This window comes from Leuciscus leuciscus, assembly GCF_965113295.1.
Source record: "Leuciscus leuciscus genome assembly, chromosome: 6".
NCBI lineage: Eukaryota > Metazoa > Chordata > Actinopteri > Cypriniformes > Leuciscidae > Leuciscus > Leuciscus leuciscus.
In genome coordinates this window covers 16,972,856-16,991,745 of record NC_138730.1, presented here as the reverse complement: position 1 = coordinate 16,991,745, position 18,890 = coordinate 16,972,856, and the positions used below count along the sequence as shown (strand labels likewise).

Below are 18,890 nucleotides of genomic sequence, written 5' to 3'. Positions count from 1 at the left end.
GTCATTGAGGCTGTCAATTTGATTCAAGTTCTTTTGATCTGACTGTTCATTAGTGAGCAGTGCAATGTCTAATTTTGCAGTGTCATCCCTGACCTTGCACCTTAGGTTCTGCAGCAATAACACAGGTAAGAGTATCCTAAGAAATCAAAACAATTGAACCTGTGATCTAGTGTAATGCTTTTCACATTTGAAACCGAGGTCAATATGTGCCGCTTTTTCAATTTAAGGATGTCTCGTAGTAAATAGACTGGCGTACGCCACAAATGTTGGAATTTAGATCTGCTGGAAGTATGTTTTTGTCCATATGAATTGCATGGCATTGACCTATAGCTCACAAAACAATGTTTTTCCTCTGACTATCTTTAACTAGGATTGTTATGCTTTTCTAAATGAACCCAATGTGATATATTTTTTTAAATTTGATTACCAATTTGTTAGCTTCCTGGTAAGTCTGTTTAGCTTGGTCCTGTTCTACTGTCATAAAATGCATGCAGATGCGAAATGATCCGGAGCTAGTCCTATGAATGCACTCTGATAACTGACGTATACTGTATGTATGCTCATGTTTCATTGGTTTGCAAGCTTTCTTGATGCCCCTCTGTAGTGCTAATGTTTGTCCTACATTGCTGCCTTCATTCTCACTCACAGTGTTGAAGATGCTGCAGGCGTAGTTCGTAGAATCAGGTCCTAGTTTGTCCGTAAGGAGGAGTCCTTTGAGTCTGTCCCTCTGCTGAACGTAGACTGTTCAAGGGCTCCAATTATAAGGTAAAAATATATACCATGAGGAATCTGTCATTGCAAAGTCAATGTTTCTGTTAGTTTAGGGTGATGCCAGTTAGTTTTGATTATAGAAATGTAGCCATATGTTTCTGTATTATTGGTTGACTAATAGTTCTATGAAATGTTCGAGTACATGCTTTGCCTTTTGTTGATTAGCGTAGGGATTTAATGTGCATCAATGCTGTACATGTGGACCATGACCAGACCAGGAACTTTTTTTCTTTTCTTTTTAATAGACATTTGCCAGACTGGTTTCAGTTAAATAGTTCCTTTAAACTTAGTCTTTGTCCATTGCTGCATATCTTTTTGTATGCATGCAAGATGTGCTTTCCTTTGAGCAAATTGTTCACAACAGAATTCGTGGGGGTCTAAAAACGAAGAGAAAATCGGAGGCTAGCTGAGAAATTTGGAGCATGCCTTTGAGGTAAAACAAGCTATCATGAACTGTTAAAGCTGTTGAATGTACTTTTGATTTTTGCTGAGAATTGTTGGTCTGAAATGTTGAAGATTGTTGCCATTGTCATCAATAAAATTGTAATCATTACAAATGGTTAGGGTTTTTATTTCTCAGTGATTTCAGTGTTCCTTTATACAATACATTTATACTGGCTTTTAACATGGAAATTGTTAACTAAAAAAGCAGTTTTAACTTGGGCATATTGCAGGACAAAATACTTGCATTCAGGTCACAACACATACTATTTGTAAGGCTTTAATAGATCATGTAATGACTTGCATGCACAACATGGAACCACTATGAATGTAAAATACATTTATTGCTAGTGTTGAATATTAGTTTCCATAAAGTGACCTACAGTAAAACAAATGAAGAAAATATTTTTCAGATCTATCAAAATGCTTCCAATAAAGCTCAAGTCTTAAAACATTGAGGACCTTAATTCAGATCATTCATTGTGCAAGTGATTTATTAAGTCACAAAATTAAAACTAATGGAATGGAACATATTAAAGGCATATAAAAAAACACATCTGTCCTTTATCCACTTAATTACACAAACTTTACACTGCATTGAAATGGCACTAATAATGATGTGTGCTGGACTCGGCAACTGTAGGCAAGTACATGTCCATGAAGATGTGACCCCTGTAGCTCACTGAACCTGCGCCTCCAGTAAAGCACTGTGTACCAGGTGCAAAGGTGTGCCACTACAGCCGTTCAGGTGACGGATCATGTCGGTGCCCAGGTAGGCCAGAAGCAGCTCTGAGCGTCGGTGAAGCAGGTGCAGGACATCTTCAGACAGAGTGTCCAGACTAGAGTATCGCACTTTATCCAGGTCGAAGATGTCCTTCAGGAAGAACAGCACCTGCTCCTATGGGACAAAAGATAAACCATTTTGTTCTTGATTTACTATATTCAACAAAGCTGAAGTTGAAGATTATACTTTGGTAGTCTCACATGACCAACAGACCCCCCCCCTGATCATCAGTATTACATTTGGCCCTGCAGAGTTTAATCCATCCCTAATCAGATGCCTGAGCAAGCTAATCAAGGGTGTTCAGCTTTATTAGAGAATTACAGCTAGGGGAGTTTGAGCTAAACTCTGCAGGGCAGTGGACCTCCAGGACCGGATTTGAGGAACCCTAACCTACTTGGAAAAAAAGCTACAATAATATTTTATCCAGGGGTGTCCAATCCTGCTCTTGGGGGGCCAAGGTCCTGCAGAGTTCTGGTGTGTCTAAATCAGTGTTTCCCAACCCTGGCACACCAACTGTACACATTTTGGATGCCTCTCATCTGACCCATTAATTTCAGGTCTTGAAATCTTCTAATGAACTGATGAGGAATCAGGTGTGTTTGATTAAAAATAGTTTAAAAATGTGTAGTGTTGGTGTGCCTTAAGGAGAACAGGGTTACTAGCAACTTCTAGTCTGGTAAACTCAGCAGGAAAGTGGTCCTCCAGGAGAAGGATTGGACACCCCTGCTTTTATCCAAGACACTTTTAGACCACTCCCTCTGGACCCTCTCCAACCCTAATTAGATACCTGAATTAGACCTGAAGCATCTACAATGGGTTGACTTGTAAAGCCTCCTAGGCTGCATTTACACTGCAAGTCTTAAAGGAACACTCCACCGTTTTTTGAAATAGGGCTTATTCACCTTCTTTCCTACATTTAGATAGGTGGGCAAATGCATTTTTGTCTCAGTGCATGCATTGTTTTAGTTTGACAGGGTTGGCGCTAGCTTAGCTTAGCATAATGAATGGAATCCTTTGTTGCCAGCTAGCATGTCCTGAGTAAAAGTGATATAAAAAAAAAAAAACCCACCTAATTACTTCTTGTGGCCTGCGTATTCACAACAAGTACAAATAGCGATGCAGATTAACACTAGGCGATTTCCTATGCAGATTTTGACTTGGGACTATATTAGGGGGAAGCACAGGCGAAGCACTGCTACTTGGGCGCAGAGATATCACGCCCAAGTAGCAGTGCTTCGCCTGTGCTTCCCCCTAATATAGTCCTTAATATATAAGTCAATATCTGCCTAGGAAATCGCCTAGTGTTAATCTGCATCGCTATTTGTACTTGTTGGGAATACGCAGGCCACAAGAAGTAATTAGGAAGGTTTTTTTTTTTTTTTATCACTTTTATTCAGGACATGCTAGCTGGCAACAAAGGATTCCATTCATTATGCTAAGCTAAGCTCACGCCGACCCTGTCAAACTAAAACAATGCATGCACTGAGACAAAAATGCATTTGCCCACCTATCTAAATGTGGGAAAGAAGGTGAATAAGCCCTATTTCAAAAAACGGTGGAGTGTTCCTTTAATGCACAGATCCAATCTTTTGGCCCGCATGTTTACATTCACTTTAGACAGGACTGGTATTCGATATGTGCCAGCATGGACAGGATAACCACTGTCATGACTCATGAATGTTTTACAGCGCAAAATCTGACGGAACAGAAATATAGTCCGGAAATAAATTTAGTTTATCTACAGCTCAGATCTAGAATTCTGAAGTGAAATAAAGTAGCCTTGTATATATATATATTTTTTTTTTTTTTCTATGAATTCGAATGAATTAACCAGAGAGAGAGAGAGTGAGTAACCTAATAGTGAATCTTGTTGGTTTAATTATAGTGAAATTATCACCTCAGCTGAGAAATATGTAGCTTTCAGTAGCGAAGCTGTTTTTATTTATATATATATATAAAGTTTTAAATTTAAATATAAAGTTCCCACCTCAATAAAAAGCTGTGAGCAAGCGCATACAGGCACGTCTGCCTCAAAATACAACATTAAAAAGCTATCTTTGTGAACAACAATATATCCATATTCTGTCAGCAAACTCATAAGTGCATGTTTACTCCAGTGCAACTCTTGGATATGTCAAAGATTGAATGCCATGAAACTTAGCAAATCTATCAAATAGTTCTTACTTGGAAGTGCGCAATGCAAAACTTGTGCATCCTGATTCCTGCTAGTTGCATAGAAGAAACTCGATCTGGTGATTTTTCACCAGTTCTTCCCAATTTAGTGTACATTATGGGACATGCTCTATGACAGGGTTCTTCAAATCTGGCTCCGGAGAGCCACTGTACTGTAAAGTTTAGTGCTAACCTTGATCAAACACACTTACCTATAACTTCTAAGTAATCTGGAAGACTTTGATTAGTTAGTTCAAGAGTGTTTGATAAAAGCTAAACTCAATAGGAAAGTGGATCTCCAGGAGCAGAAGTGAGATCCCTGCTCGATCAATTTTATCATTAAAATGTATGATGCTTTTAAATGTGGTGACCCATATGTATCAGGCGGTCAGTGTATGTAGGCATGCCATTTGCTTTAGGATAAAGAGGTCATCAAATTACACCTTACTTTGAAGAAGTCGCAGAAATCGTGCAGGGAATTTTTGGGACCTAGAAACCCCCAGGCCAATACCGGACTTATGTGTTCACACACTGCATAGAAATGTGCAATGAAGCCATCTTGAACCTGCGCACACAAAATGAAATCTTGACAGTTCTCTCAGTTCTCTGTAACATCTCCTCCAGCACATCCCAAAGACTTTCAATGAATTTAAGGTCTGGAGTCTTCATGCTCCTCCCAACCATTCTTTCACAATCTGAGCCTGATGAATCTTGGCATTGTCATCCTGGAATTTGGCCAGGATGTGTTTTCCTACATGATTGTTTATGAAATGAAAAGCTAAACTCTCCATCAATTGCCAAACATATCACATGCTAGAAACATAATAATCACTGCAATAATTATCCAATCAATCCAAACAGCAGCTTTTTTTGGCTGGGCAGTGTAAGATCTTACAATTTAGATTCACACTGAATTCATACAAAAAGAAAAAAGACAGATACATTTCAAGCCAAACTGCAGGCCTTGACATACTGGTTGCACATCTCAACAATACCTTCATATGTTGTCTCTTCTGCTTCAGAACGGACCAACAACTTGATGCAACAGCCTATGAAGGTAAAATAAAGTTATGAAATATCATTGAAATGTAATTTTGTTGAATGATCAATGTTAGAAATTCTGTACACACTGTCTCTTTGAAGGAGTTGTTGAGCCAACGATTGTTCACCACATTTTGGATTGAGACTGGTGGATTCTCGAGATCCTCAAATGAATCCATAAGAACAAAGTCAAGAACGATGTCATAGAAGTTGAGATGTTTAACCTGAAGAGAAAAAAACCCCTCTTAATCAAGATTGTGTGTTTGAAGATACATTTTCAGGACAGGTCTTGTATCCGTATAAAATGAGATCTCTCACCCCTCTTGCAGAAAGCTCAATTTCTGTGTTCTCCCAGTGGTCTGTTTGCTCCATGAAGCAGATCATTTCTTCGAACACCTCCTCAAATCTCTTTGGGCTCTGCAAACCACACAACACAGGTCTGTTAGGTTGGGGACTGTTCATATGTGATCACACGAAACAGAGAAAGGACACTCACCTTCCTTGCTTTAACAATTATTGAAGACAATATCCTCTTTCCGGTGTCAGCCAGAAATGCTCTAGTTGCTCTTTCACATAAGATTACCTGAATTAAAATAAAAGGTACAGTTTAAAAGTTTACCCACACACTTTGAGGACACTTGCAGTCTTGTCGACTTGTGATTGGCTGCCACACGCACATGTCTGTGAAGTGCACAAGACCACAGGAAGAAGTGTCCTCTTGAATGCCCTTTTTTAGGCCTCACCCTTGATGGGCTTTAGGGTTTCATTTGGACATGACCACAGACTTAAGGGTGTGTTCACTCTTGGCATGTTTGGTTCGATTAAATGAACCCTGGTGCGATTGCTCTGTTAGTGCGGTTCATTTGAATAAGTGTGAGCGCTGCCGTCTGAACCCTGGTGCACCAAAAAAAAGAGTCTCTGTCCACTTCTAAACTAACTCTGGTGTAGTTTGAATGAAATATGAATCTTTGTTTGTGTGTGTGACGGAGGGATTCCTGCCGCTGTTTTGACTCCTTTACACATTTCACAAGCTCTTCACAAACTCTCAGCTGGTCAAAATACCATCATATGTGGGCTACGCACATAGAACGACTGCATTTATCCCAGAACACAGCATTGTTTTGGATGTTCGGTAAGTTCCGTTGTGAAATATATGTCATAAAAGCTGACCAATCAGGTTTTGAACTAATCCCTATGCCTTTAGGTTCGGTATCTTTAGGTTTAGTGTTAAAAATGCCAATGTGAATGCTAAGCAGACCAGGACTAGAATTTTTATTTTTTTTTGGTCTGGACCAAACAAACCGAACAAGTGTGAACACACCCCAAGACTCTGCCCCATGCAAGACCATTAACATGAACTACATTTTTTACTTAGTGCTGTCAGTTTAACACAATGAAACAAACAGATGCAATAAACCCCACAGAATTATTCAAAGGCTATATTCATTGGCAAAAAAAAAATAAAAAAATAATTACAATAGAGAATTAAACATTGCGACATTAGAATGAAAAAGTACCGCTATACTGTATACAGTCTTTCAGTTTGACGTTTGATAGAAATTCAAACATTTTCCAAAACTATTAAGTTCATAACATTTATTAATTAAATATTTTGAATAGAACCACTGCCTATTAACATTAAAACCAGGATTAGAAAAATAGTGCTTAGTATTCAATGGACTAAAACCAACAAAGCTGAATTTTGTATTCAGGACATGAGAAGGGAATCCTTTACCTGACACGCCTGCCGTATACAGTGCAGTTTCGCCAGGAAGTCAGTGTCTCCAAGGCATTCAAGCATTTCTGTTCTGATTTTAAAAGAAGATAACCAATGAACAACACAGTCTGCTGCATAAAACAAGCCATATTTGCAAACACATGCTGATTTCTGAAACAGATCGGTTCACATTCAAATAGCCAATAACTTGACTGAACTTTGTTAAAGCATCTATGTCAACCATATTATCTATAGCTAGTCTAGTGGACTATATAAATAGTTGATTATCGTGATCAACATTATTACATTTATACAATATGTATTTGATTGAAATAATTTTATAGATGTAATAAGCGGGATCATGTACAGCTGATGGTGATCAGGACCCTGACTCGAAGCTGTTAAGGCCCTAATATACTTCAAACCAAATCAAATAACGAACTGGTGTTATGTCATTTCGAACAAAATCAGGCCAAAACAAAGTTCATTTGAGGTTCGCAACAGCTTGCCAAAACACACTTTCCAACTACCATTGGTTTGTAGCGATTACGTAATAGGTAGACGTAGCTCTGGGGCTTTGACACAGAAATCCTCTCCGGTTCATTACTTTCTGTTCAGGTCACATGTGAGTAATGCAAGACCTGCTTTGTAAAGTTGAAATTCTAATTGAAAGTGATAGTGACATTTTTCCATGTTTAATACTGTAAAGCTGCTTGCGTTAAAGCAATCAATTGTACAAAGTGCTGTATAAATAAATGCGACTTGAATGGAGTGTTGAATTGCAGAGCTGGTGCAAACATATCCACATCCCTAAGAACAGCTGCTTTCTGAACTGCTGTTTTTTCACCGCTGTTTTGTTGTTGTTATTGTTGTGTGTTTATAGTGTTATTTAGAGGAAAGCATGCAGTACATATTTACATATTCATCTAAACTCTCAGCAGCGTGTGCGGTGTAGGGATGTTCATTAACAGTATACTGGACCCACCGTAGCACTCGACAGGAGATCTTCCCCTCCTCCGCCATCTGCAGGGCCTCCTCGTAGAAGGGGTGATGACACAGTGCATGGGCACTCCTCATCTCTCTGTGCTCAGATAACTGCAACAGATCGCAAGATTTTTTGCATAATTCTTTCCAATTGTATATATTTTACATCTAACATATTCTATTTCTTATATATAGGTTGGTGCCTGTCACCAACCAGATTGAGTGTTGACTAGGGATGTGCACCACGACTAATTCCATTAAGGTTTAAATGGACATTTTGTAACCAACTTGTCTTAACAAACCCATAGAAGACAGTCAAAAGACAGTCTGTATAAGACAAAAGTCAAACCACTTAAAGTCCCCCGTAATCAATCATTTTATCGTCTTAAAACTCATCTTTGATCCCAAAAATTACATATTTAAAAGTTTTTCTTTGAAAAAAAGTCTTCATACCTTAAAATAGCTTGAATGTAACTCTACACCCTTGCCTCATTTAATATTCGCGGTTCTATGAATATGCAAATAACATTAAAAACTTGATTTTCACCACAGGGGGTCTTTAAAATAGCCTACTTAATCTATGAATGAATCAGTAAAATCCCATACTGAATGCCGCAGAAAAATAGGTCATATACTTGCGCTGTGTAACAAATTATTTAAATGTATTTTATTCATTAGGATATTGATATAAGATCTGTTGTTGTAAAGAAGTTTCATTTATAATATTTCCCCTCTACCGCTTTAAAGGGATACTCCACTTTAAAATGAAAATTCTGTCATCATATACTCACCCTCATGTTGTTTCAATCCTTTATGAATTTCTTCTGCTGAACAGAAAGGAAGATATTTCGAAGAATATCAGTAACCAGACAGTTTCTGGTCTCATTGACTTCCATAGTATATTTTTTTCCTACTATGGAAGTCAATGAGACCAGAAACTGTCTGTTTACTGACATTCTTCGAAATATCTTCCTTTCTGTTCAGCAGAAGAAAGAAATTCATACAGGTTTGAAACAACATCAGGGTGAGTATATGATGACAGAATTTTCATTTTAAAGTGGAGTATCCCTTTAAAATTTCATACCGGTATTGTCCCTTGTATAACAAGCCAAACTTAAATGTTAAATGCCAGTTTGACATGACATTCCATTTTCTTCTAAGTCATAATACTCCCTCACCTTGCTGGTCTTCTGAGAGGACATTTCTCTGAGCCCGCTGCGAGTCTCACAGAGAAAACGATCGCGGTAAGGATGACTAAAAGATGTATGTATGATAGATGAAGAATACCATGATACTTTTTTATTATTGTAGAGTCAGAGTACACATGATGGGAATGTTAATGGCGAACGTGATCGGAAGCCAGTGCTGGCAAACCTGAGTGCTAAACAGCCCAAAATGAAACATATTCATGTTGAATCCCATAGCAAATGAAGGTCTGTGAGATGTGACCTGTTAGAAAGGTTCAAACTGTCCAGCGTGCGCCACACTGGCACACAGGCTTTCCTCTCACCTCTGCGGCAGACACGAAGGAATCTGTCGAGGCGATGCTGACTGAATCTCTGAGACAGGTGTCCTCCAAGTCCTCCCGCACGGAGAGATCCATGTGCTTGTCTGCCAGAGGAAATGAGGGAAGATTAGACTTAAGTGCCCTTATCTCACATGGGTGAGCAAACTGGTCTAATTCCAAAACAGCAGACCGCATAAACAAAGTCACGAGGAATTGAAGGACAAACGTGCCTATTGGTTTGCGTGAGAATTGAGCGCATAATGCCTTGAGAGCTGGGGAGAGGGTAAGAGGTAGACCTGGAAACAGTTGTAAGGAAACTTTTGGACCATGACCAGCTTCTTTATTTAGATACAGTACATGGGATGAGCCTCAGTAATATGCAGAAGCAGAACATGCTAATTTGCACATCTACAGTACTGTGTCCAGTTCTGTGTTTAATGAAGAACTTAAGTCATAGTTGTTCCAAACCTGTATGACTTTCTTTTTTTCTGCAGAACAAAATGTATTTTAAAAATCCATCTTTGATCATACAATAAAAGTCAGTGTCTCCTGTGTTGTTTGGATCCCAGTGATGTTCATTGGATGAAACCAAGTAATTGAAACATCCTTCAAATCATCTTTTGTGTTCCACGGAATAAAGTCAGTCACAGGTTTTCATCGAGATTAGGAAAACCAAGTCACCAGAGTCCATTTACACTTGCGGCTAAGGTTGCCAACGAAAATAAAAGGACAATCTTGGTTCTTTATAGAAAAGTAAGAGTTAACGGGACACTCAAAATATAGTTACTTACAAGGTATAAGTTTACACTAAGCGTGTACAACACTTGCAGTTTGGTTCTCTTGGTTCCTTGGTGTGCACCCGAAAATAATTGATACATTTAGTCCTGGTTCGCATAGCGTTCACAGTCGTTTGTTTTTAACACAGAACATAAGGACACAAAACAAAAATGATATGTCTTGATGATGTGCATTTTGTGACAGAACTTACCGAAAATTCTAAACAATGCAGTGTGCTAGACGCTTTTTACAACTGTTTCAAAGCAGCTTTACAGAAATAAACAGGAAAATAATGATTCAATGATGCAAACAGAATTCAAATCTGCTCTAAAAAGAAAAGTGTCATTGTTCAGCTGAGGTCAGTTAAGTGTTGACCCCGTTTCGTTCAATCAATAACTGTGTAAATAAAATATGAAACTAGTTCAATTCAGCAATAAAGCAGGTCTGTAGAAAACAGTGATGTCATTGTTCAGCTCAGGTCAGTTCTCATACAATATTCTCAGTTCAGTCAAATCAATAATATTGCTGAAGAATATTAAAGTCCCCCTATGGTGAAAATCAAGTTTTTAATGTTGTTTATATGTGTAAATGCTGAGTATTTTTCCTTAAAACGGCAGTGAACCAAAGACAGTCTCAAAAACACGGATTGAAATCGCTGGTGTTTCTGACGTCACGAACTACCTTGTGAATAATCAGGTCAGCGTGTGATCGTCAACGAGTGGATCTCTGAACTGGTGCGAGTGAGTGGAGGCGGGGCTAATTTGAATATTCATAGAACCAAGTATATTAAAAGAGGTAAGGGTGTAAAGTTACATTCAAGCTATTTTAAGGCATGCAGATTTTTTTTTTTTTTTAAAGGAAAAAAACTTTTAAATGTCATTTTGGTGATCAAAGATGAGTTTCAAGGGATAAAATGAATGACTACGGGGGGACTTTAAGTGTCCCCAACTAAGCAAGTCAAAAAGCGACAGTGGACATCGCTGACAAAAATGGAGATAAAATCTTGGGAGAAACCAGGCTCAGTCTGGGGACCAGTTCTCCTCTATCATAATTTTACACTGAGATATGCACTCACTGGCATACGTGTTCAACTGCTCATTAACGCAAATATTTAATCAGCCAATCACATGACAGCAACTCAATGCATTTAGGCATTGTGGAATTATAAATTTAAGAATCTGTTTAAGATCTGCTGATCATCTTACATAACATCACATGAAAAACTAAAGGGAAGTACATTGTATTTAGAATTTAAGGTAAAGATGATGACATCAGATGAATAATTCGGTTAAGCACAGAGGTTCCTGCCAGTCCTCTTCTCTTTATTCTAAGAAACGAGTCAGATTACTGAGACTCTCACCTTTTGTCTTTAATGGCTCTTGGAGTCCCTGTCCCATTCTTTGAATAGTTATGCTGATTGGATTAGAAGTGGTAACACTCTAGAGTCTGCTGGGACGGGGACTGGGACAAATACTTCATTTGCATGCTTTGTTTAAGGTCGTCACCCGGGTGCTTTGAGTCCATTTCTAAGCACTGCCCACTAAAATCTATATAAACTACAATGTGCACTGCCTTAGTTAGACTAGATGACTGCAGCTACCGACAGGTCGTGTTCTCAATCAAGAATCCTGCTAAAGATACAACCGAGTCTCCTGGTCTTCACTTCTACAGCATGTAAACACGGGCTGTTTCTCAATTCCAAGAACGCAAAAAACGGACTTGTGTTCTTGTGGAGACCAGTCTCCAGGCTATCCTTGTGAGAATGGAGATGTGCTGCGATCTTGTTACTCAACTGACCGTTCCAGCATATTAAAAGTAGTGGCCAATGCACAACAAATACAACATAACATCACAAACAAATGGCATAACCTATTAAAACATTTCTTTTATATTATTATAGACATTATTTTCATCAAACTTTATATCATTTTATTTTATTGTGTGTATTTGTGAAAATGAGTATGTACTGTATGTATGTTTAATACTGCATGCTTTCTTCAGGTCTTTATAACTTTATTAAAATTAAGAAAAACAAACCTTTACTTTCACAAGCTGTCACGTATTTGCGAGCTTGCAGAGGAAATCTTTTAAGGGAGAATGAGAAGTTTAAAGCCCGCATCGTCTTCTGGGACTTCTAACGGTTCGATTCTCTGAAGTCTGCATCCGATGTATCCTCAATATCAAGGACACAGAATACGTCCTTTGTACTTGCGTTATTGAGCATTGGAATTGAACTTTGATGGTTGATGATGGTGTATTACGAGGACATAAGATGGCTTGAAAATGCATATTGAGAAACGGCCATGGGTAAGAAATCTGCTCAAACTAAGCATCAGAATGGAGACGAAAGGTGATTTAAGTGCCATGTGTGTTGGTGTCGGACGGGCTAGTCTGAGTGTTTCAGAAACTCCTGATCTAGTGGGATTTTCACACACAACCATCTCTAGAATTTACAGAGAATAGTCAGAAAAAGAGAGAATATCCAGTGAGCGGCAGTTCTGTGGGTGAAAATGCCTTGTTGATGTCAGAGGAGAATGGCCAGACTGGTTCAGCTGATAGAAAGGCAACAGTAAACTCGAATAAACACTCGTTACAACCGAGGTCTGCAGAAGAGCATCTCTGAACGGATAACACGTTGAGGCAGACGAGCTACAGCAGCAGAAGAACACACCGGTGACACTCCTGTCAGCTGAGAACACGAAACTGAGGCTACAATTCACTCAGACTCACTAAATCAGACAATTTAAGATTGGAAAATCACATTGCCTGGTCTGATGAGTCTTGATTTCTTCATTCAGATGGTCGGGTCAGGATTTGGTGTAAACAACATGAAAGCACGGATCCATCCTGCCTTGTATTAACAGTTCAGGCTGCTGGAGGTGTAATGTTGTGGAGGATATTTTCGTGCCACACTTAGTGCCAATTGATCATTGTTTAAACACCACAGCCGACTTGAGTATTGTTGCTGACCATCTCCATCTCTTTATGACCACGGTGTTCCCATCATCTGATGGCTACTTCCAGAAGTATATACACCACAAAGCTCAAATCATCTCAAACTGGTTTCTTGAAAACTGAAGGCGCACTGCTTTTGCAATGGATCAACATGTCACACACCAATAAAAAAGTCAATATTTAGAGTACAGTCATGCTTAACAGAGCCAAGCCCAGTAGTAAATGTTACACAAGACCATTCATTCACATTCACACATATCCATTGACTTTACACGACAGTCTTTAGTTTAACACTCACCGTTACTAGGACATGTTGAAGGGTCTGTCATTCCCAGCGCTCCCTCAAACTCCTCCTGAAGCCGATAGGCTCTCTGTAGCAGAGACTCCAGCTTTTGGATGAAATCTGCACTGATGATGTCCTAATAAACAGTAAATATTATTAGCATATTATGTTTTATGAACAGAGTTTCAGCTTAGGAAACATGACTGTGCCCGTACATTAACAGTGTTTTTAAATTATTTGTGTTTTTAAATAAGCATTCGTGTCAAGGGTATCCTTAATGCAAACTAGGGAAAATGAGCGTTAACAATTAAATCTCGAAAAACAATAAAATGACAAAAATGCCTAGTATTGGCTGATAACCAATATGGCACCAATATCCAGCTTATTTTTTATGTAAGATCATTTGTAACTTGAATGTGCGAAGCATCCTTTGTCATTTAGCTGTGCAGAAACAGTCCATTATGATACTTGATATTGCAAACTGGAATTTGTATCATTTTATCATAATCATGAACACATTAGTTTGTAGCTCAGATAGTTTTATCATTTACTGCACATTGCTATTCTTCTAGTTATGTACTTATAGCAGCTAATGAATCAGATGTCTCGCACATTCACAGAAAATAGATTACTTCTGCATTTCAAAATAAGGTGGATATCATACGTCCCCACTGAGGCCTACAGTGGTTGGGGAGTAATACCTCCATGCTTTCTTCTGCGATGGCATCTCCAGCTCCCAGCTTGACCGACGCACAGCTCTCCTCATCCTCCGCTTGCCTGCTGCGGAACGTCAGTGCCTGTTCCCAGCGCCGCAGGGCCTCCTCGAACAACTCCATTCCTGTGGGAGGACAAACATATGTCTATTCAACCTGTGTGTTCATCTGCAAAGGGGAGGACGCATCAATTCTGCTGTGTGCTGGCTTTTACCCATCAGGTAGAGATTCTCTGGAGTGGCAACAGGGATGCTGAGCAGATTACAGACGTCACCCTCATCTCCTGCCCCGTCCCAGCAGCTGGAGCCATTAGCACAGGTGGAGCTACTGGAGGAGTGCCTGCTCCTCACCTGAGAGAATGTGCCATTTCAACATCTTAATGGTGCACTAATGCCAAAAGCCACACATTTTACAAGACTGCCTTTTTGTCAATGGCATTTTTGGTGCAGCATGTGCTGTTGAAGTCAAAGGTATATTATACCACTATCTAAAGATGACAATAATTATTTTTTTTGCTTACCGAGGCCAGGCTTTGCAGTGAGCCCGAAAGCTTGCCGTACAGGCCACCACTGGAAACCACATTACATGAGTAGCAGTTCTTTGAGTTCAGAAGCAGATTTTGATAGTCAATCTCTGAAATAAAAGAGAGGACAACAATTACATAATATATTCTATAATATTTATAACAATATTAGGGGTGTAACGGTACATGTATTCGTCCCGAACCAAACAAATTTGTCATGAAAACAAGCTATGACAGTCACTGTGTAAATGTATATTTCACAAATGAATTGGAGAATAAAATTAACTTTAGAATTAGATTTAGAAGTTAATGCAAAACCTGCCTTATGTGCAACTTTACATGTTTTTTATTTTATTTGAGCGTTGATTATCAGATCTAAAAATAAATAGCAACTGAATTTAATAATTTGGGCTCTGTTGTTAATTGTAACCTTTAATATCATAGTAATGTGTAATCAAGGGCTGCCCATATATTTTACAGCATTAGCTAAGATAGATTTTTTTTTTATCCTTAAGAAATTTTTTATTATAATTTAATTTATTTAAACACAGAGACACATTTGTAAAAAAAAAAATTAAAAAAAATAAGCAATTTTGTGTTTAGTTTTCTCCCCCCTGGTACCGAACCGTGACTTAAAAACTTAAGAAAAGTGACTTAAGAAAAGATTAAGATTTTGAAATTTTATTAGAATTTTAAAAAGCTGTTTTCTATTATAATATGTTTTTACCTTTTTTCAGAGGGACAGAAGTGAGGAACTCAAATGTTTCCTGCTCTACAGGTGAACTGGCTATTTTCTTGCCCTTCCTCCTCCTGAAGCGGCGTGCGAGGAAGATGAGGGAGACTGCGCCGAAGGCAGTGGCGGCAAAGAGCTTCTTGGTGCCGGTGCTCAGACTCACCTGCTCAGAGAGGGAATAGAGAGACATACGGCAACGTTTAACTTTGGATCAAGCTCACAGCTCAAGGCACACAGAGATCAGACAGGGTGACAGCAAGGATTAACATGACTGGAAATGACTGGCTGGACATGTGTTGATCGGCCTGAGGGATCTGATCAAATGAGCAAGTTTAAGCTAATCACAGGCACAAACACATATTACTATCAAACAGTGTCTGTGTTAATAACCTATACATAAAAGTTCCACATACGTTTTCTGAAGGTACAACATAGAGGACCTGATCACACCAGGTTTGAATACGTGCAAGCCTGAATGAGATTTGAAAGCTATGGCAGAGATTTAAACTAAAATGTTTGTCTGTGTTCGTCACACAAAGCTGTCATACGGCTTTAGAAGACTTCAAATACAGTGCTTGACTGAAATATAGTGTCACTTTTATGTGCTTTTTCTAGAGCTTGACAGCTTATCCACGACTTATTGCATGCAACTCGCGTATCCAAACACTCACAGACCAATCAGACTCAGCTGCGAAATCCATCCAAGGACAGAGTAAACGTGACTGATTGTTTCGCTTTTTCAGAAAGGAGATCAAAACCATTGCAACCTTTTGAAAAGTCAAGTATTAAAGCTGTATATTTATTGCTAAAATAAGTAAATGCTTTAATAAACTTACTTTAAACTGAATGGCATGTTTTTCCACCTCAATTTTATGGGCTGCATTTATTTAATCAAAAATACAGTAAAAATAATAATATTGTGAAATGTTATTACGATTTAAAAGAATTGTTTTCTATTCTATATACATTTTAAAATATAATTTATTCCTGACGCATTATTCAGCATCATTCCTCCAACCTTCAGTGTCACATGATGCTTCAGAGATCTAACTTGATGATTTGCCGCTCAAGAATTATGTCTTATTATTATCAATGTTGAAAACAGTTATGCCATTCAAACATGAGAGTAAAAACAAAGAATGAATTTAATACTTTTATTCATCTATCATTAATTCATTAAATTGTTCAAAAGTGACAGTCAAGACATTTATAATGTTACAAAAGATTTCTATTTAATAAATGCTTTAAAATGTTTAAAATAAATTTGATAAATGCTGTTCATTTAACTTTCTATTCATCAAAATATCCCCATTTACACAAAAATGTCAAGCAGCACAACTGTTTTCAACATTGATAATAACATGAAATGTTTCTTGAGCAGCAAATCATCTGAAAATTCATCAAAAGATGCTGAAAATTCAGTTTTGACATCACAGGAATAAATTACAGTCTAAAATGTATTCAAATAGAAAACAGTCCTTTCAATCTGTAATAATATTTTGCAATAATAGTGTTTTTACTGTATTTTTGATAAAATAAATGCAGGCTTGGTGAGCATAAGAGACTTCTTTCTATACATACAGTATATATATATATATATATATATATATATATATATATATATATATATATAAGGCCTTTACAGACACATGGATTAACCCAGAGAAAATAAAAACTTTCCCTAATATGAAATATTCTCTATATAACAAGGGTAATGCTTTATAATAACTATCATTAATAGTAACATTGAAGCTGAAATGTGTCCTAGCTGTGCCACGGAACTGCAAAAAAGTAATGTTTTCACACAGGTTTCCCCAAACACTCCTGCTGTTAGGACAAACAGATACTTCTGCCACAAATTCACACCAATGGATAAGCCAATGTTGAACAAAAGCACTTTGTTTACACTGTTTGTGGGAAGCAACCTACAAATGGCTGGCTTACAGTCCTTGCACATCGCCTTTAAAGTCACTACCAAATCAAAATGGACAATTCTTGCCAAAGAGCCAATAAATTCCCCATTGACATAATCAAGTCCTACCCTATTTTTTCTTGTTTGTGTGTGTTTGTGAAAATAAATAAATGTGTATATATCAAACAAATTATATAAAAAATTTTTTTTAAATACATTTAAGCCCAGGGCTGCATTTCCAAAAAGCATAGTAAGTCTAAGTAGATTGTAGAACTGTAGCCACCAATGGACTCTACGATCAACTTAACTCACAATGCTTTTGAGAAACGCAGCCCAGGTTGACAACCCTGGATTTAAAACCAATTTCTGGATGACAATGCACAAGTCAATAAGCTTGTACAACAGAAGTGCCTGACTTTATTTCTGCCCACTGTTGGTCAGTTTACCTGTGGAAGAGAGTAATAAACCGCCAGTGGAAGGTCCACAAAGTGCAAAGCGGCCACCTTCATGGACACGTCCTCCGTCATGATCCCATAATCCCTCTGGATGAGTCTCTTTCTCCACTTCACCAATAAAACCTGAAGAAACACATCACTTGGGTTATATCTACATATATTTAAATCAGCATCTATCAATGGAAAGAAGGAATGACAACCTGACAAACCTCAACTGACACTTATCAAGAGTCTTATTAATTGTTCACTTTAGTCTGACACACACACACACACACTTATTTGAAAGAATTCCAAACAGATATTCTCTAATTGTCATATTATGAACTCTTCTTCTACGTAACAGCCCAAAACCTGCATTCTTGCTCCTTGAGAATCAAGAACACATGCTTGCATCAAGACTTTTAAACCAATAGAGGTTAAATAACAGTCATGTTAACGGTGTGATTCAATGTTTGTTAAAAACACCACTGATCCTGGCCATAAATAAAAAGTATGACCTTTATAAAAATGACCCACATTATAAATTTTTATATTTCGATCGTCGCTCCTGGATAACTCTGTGTTAAACAAATTAATAACAGGCAACATCATACATTCTGACAGTGCTGGCAGTGTATGTGGGTTATAATCTTAGTACAACATGACAAACATGGTAATGCTTACATTTTTATGCCTTATATCAGCGACACGCCATCTGTCCTCTATCACTCAATGCGATAACTGCGTGCGCGTGTGAGCTCGTGTGGAGGAGGCGAACATACGCCGCTAGAACTCACTTCCGGTGCCACTGTGAGGTTTCAGAATAAAAGTTTTCAAAAAGTAAAAAATAAACAAACAAACTAAATAACTAACTAAAAATAAATAAACCATTTTAATACAGCCAAAAAAATATTAAAATAAATAAAAATTTTCTTTAAAATAATAAATGAATACCTTATATTTATAAATTAAAACCAGTTAATACATTATAATTTTAAATAAAATAAATAAATACAATTATTTGATAAATAACTAGAAATTATTAAAATGAATAAATACAATTTGATATAAATAAGTAAAACAAATAATGCATTTGATTAAAATAAATACAATTTGATTTAAATTAAAATGAACTACATACAT

The 18,890-nt window shown here is 37.7% G+C and overlaps 1 protein-coding gene across 1 annotated transcript; it reads right to left on the bottom strand.

Annotated features, from left to right (window-relative positions):
• Positions 1-1,326: 1,326 nt before the first annotated feature.
• miga1 (mitoguardin 1) lies at positions 1,327-18,563 on the bottom strand. The gene is made up of 16 exons (XM_082174010.1): positions 18,432-18,563; positions 17,760-17,891; positions 15,396-15,564; positions 14,666-14,778; positions 14,360-14,495; positions 14,134-14,270; positions 13,448-13,568; positions 9,421-9,521; positions 7,912-8,021; positions 6,945-7,017; positions 5,706-5,792; positions 5,528-5,626; positions 5,299-5,433; positions 5,164-5,217; positions 4,617-4,733; positions 1,327-2,110 (listed from the first exon to the last, which is right to left on the bottom strand). Exons 2-16 carry the CDS (start codon positions 17,838-17,840, stop codon positions 1,892-1,894), a joined length of 1,752 nt encoding a protein of 583 aa, XP_082030136.1. The 5' UTR covers positions 17,841-17,891; positions 18,432-18,563; the 3' UTR covers positions 1,327-1,891.
• Positions 18,564-18,890: the final 327 nt, after the last annotated feature.

What these genes read in the sequence shown, in the direction of transcription:
- miga1 (XM_082174010.1), bottom strand. Translation starts at nt 17,840, where the DNA reads ATGACGGAGGACGTGTCCATGAAGGTGGCCGCTTTGCACTTTGTGGAC. An exon ending in TAATTGTTAAAGCAAGGAAG is followed by an intron (nt 5,627 to 5,705) that starts GTGAGTGTCCTT and finishes TGTGGTTTGCAG; the next exon opens with AGCCCAAAGAGATTTGAGGA. An exon ending in ACAACTCCTTCAAAGAGACA is followed by an intron (nt 5,218 to 5,298) that starts GTGTGTACAGAA and finishes TTACCTTCATAG; the next exon opens with GCTGTTGCATCAAGTTGTTG.